The 2,330-nt window shown below is 61.9% G+C and overlaps 1 protein-coding gene across 1 annotated transcript; it reads left to right on the top strand.

The window, feature by feature from the left end:
* Positions 1-1,137: 1,137 nt before the first annotated feature.
* On the top strand, positions 1,138-2,092 carry MNEG_16391 (hypothetical protein; the record flags this gene model as incomplete). The annotated part of the gene is made up of 4 exons (XM_014035139.1): positions 1,138-1,168; positions 1,586-1,638; positions 1,767-1,830; positions 2,013-2,092. The coding sequence occupies 4 exons, from the start codon at positions 1,138-1,140 to the stop codon at positions 2,090-2,092; spliced, it is 228 nt and encodes a 75-aa protein (XP_013890593.1).
* Positions 2,093-2,330: the final 238 nt, after the last annotated feature.

Here is a 2,330-nt window from a genome sequence, read left to right as displayed (position 1 = left end):
GGGTGCGCTCGCAGCTCTTCAAAATCAACCAAATCACGCCCAGACGCCCAGACAGGATGAGATACAGAGCACCTTAGAAACTGCTCCTGTGATGTTGAATTCAGTACTGCTATCACGTTCAGCAGCCTTATGCATGCACCCAGCCATTCATCGTCAAGGGGGTCCCCCGCCGGACCCAAACCCCAGGGGCCCGAGAAGAGCCCAAAACGCAGCCTGGCCCACAAATGCATGCAAGGCAGGTCCACATCATCGCCATGCTTTATCTTGCAGGCAGCACCTGGCACCGCCTTATCGCCGCCAAGCGCACCTGCGTACTGAATTCATTCATGAGCAGGCGGGTGCGCACCTGTCCTAAATCAACACGTTTCAATCATTCTGTTGCGGCATGCTGGGAATCTTCCAAATCGGTCTCTTCAGGGATGCTTGCTGTGTTGCTGCTTGTCACGGCTGCAGCACTCAGTAGAGGTGGAGTGCCGTGCACCCCCCTACAGTAGCCATGTATGCCACTGCCGTTTGGGTGTGGTGCGTTGCTGCACGCCTTGCAGCACTGCAGCATCGTCAAGACTTGATGGTGATGTCCTTTAAAGGAGATACACGGCTATGCAACTAGAGGCGCTCAGTCATATTTGGCTTCAAGTGCGTGTTGGAGGACACTGCGTCGTGTTTCGGGCGCCTTGAAATCAGTGCCGGGGGGCCCTACCTGGCCAGGCAGAACCAGCGCGCCCATGTGGCGCCAGGATCGGCAAGACGGTTGTGATGTGCAGCATGGCAGGAGACCGGGCAGGCTTTGCATGCAGAATCTGGGGGCCTTCAGTCCCCCAGTGGCTGGACTGTGATTTGCCTGGAGATAATCAGCTGGCGGATGATGTGTGCCATGTGGGAGGTTGAAGCTGTCTGCGGCGACCCACCATGTGGCTCGCGCTTCAAACACTGCTCATCGACGCCCTGCTTGAGCTCCCACTGCTGCTTGAAAACAGCAGGCAAGATGCTGCCGATGCCCATTGGCGGTAGATCAGCAGCTGCTTGGTGCCTGCTGCCACGGCCTGTCAGCCTGCCATTTAGGCGAGTAGCGTGCGCATCGCCACCCCTTTTCACCTACGTACCTCCTCTTCTTTCTTCGGCTTACAGATCAGCAAAATGGCCGACGCCAAGGCAGCCAAGAAGGAGGGTGAGCACGCTGTTGAGGAGTCGCGCGCTCCTCGCAGCGTCACAGTGGGCCTCGATCAGCTGATCATGAGCACGGAGCACTACGTTGGCTTGGCGCCGCGTGCATGGGTACCGTTCTCAATGCGCTTGCACCTCTGGCGGCGATCCTGGCTGCTAACGCCCCTCGAATCGTCTGTTGTTTGTTTGCGTTGACGCCAAGAGACGATGAAATGGCGGCCGCGGAAGCGTTCAGAACGCCGTCATCCACCACACAGCCAGCGAGACAATTTAGCACGCGGGACAATTCACAATCCATTTGGACTCGGGAAGTGGTGGCTCCCAGGCGTGCGCAGGCTGCAACGTGGCGGGGCGCGCTGCCCGGCGCATTGCTCCAGCCCATTGACAAAAGACTGGCCATGCGCTTTGCCCCCTCCCTAAGGCGGCAAGAAGGGCGTGGACATGGTCGGCATGAGCGACCTGGGCGGCGTGAAGGTGAGAGCAATCCCCATGGCACCCCAAAGGCTGCACGGCGCCCCAGGCACAGAAAATCGGTGCACTGAAGTGCCTGGGCCGCGGCATGGTGCCCATTGCCCCTTCCCCATCCCCACACCCTGGAGCAGTTCTTCACCATCACCCTGGAGACCCCCAACGGCGACATGAAGCTTATGGACTCGGTGCTCGAGGGTGCGCGACATTCATCGGCGTGCCGTGCCGGCAGGCGGCAGGGGTGCAACCGAGTGACATCACACCGCCTGCTGCTACGCAGCAAGGGGAACTAGCAGACGCCCGCCGACAGCGCTTGCACAAGCAGTCACGCGGCCGCCGATGCAGCAGCCATCAAGCGCGTCGCGCGGCCGCCGGCCCAGGCGCCGCATGGCAGCTGCGTTCGGCTGCGCTGCGCCGCGGCCCCACCTTGCAGAGCTTGGCCCCCCCACCCCACCCGTGACCCGCCGCGCCCCTTCACGCAGGCATGAACGCCGAGGTGGACGAGTCCGCCGAGGAGCGCAAGGGCGGCGCCGGCGCCCTGGGCAAGGCGCTGCTGTCGGCGGGCGACAAGCAGCTGGTGGTGGTGGTGCACGTGCCCAAGGCGCTGCAGGAGGCGCACGAGTCGTTCAAGATCAAGGAGTGGGTGCAGGTCGTCGTCGACGCCACTGGCGCCGCCATCACCGAGGAGGGCGAGGAGG

The sequence above is a fragment of the Monoraphidium neglectum genome (genome assembly GCF_000611645.1).
Source record: "Monoraphidium neglectum strain SAG 48.87 unplaced genomic scaffold scaffold06316, whole genome shotgun sequence".
NCBI classification, from domain to species: domain Eukaryota; kingdom Viridiplantae; phylum Chlorophyta; class Chlorophyceae; order Sphaeropleales; family Selenastraceae; genus Monoraphidium; species Monoraphidium neglectum.
The sequence above is the reverse complement of the archived record's forward strand: the minus strand, read 5'-3'. Positions and strand labels throughout refer to the sequence as shown.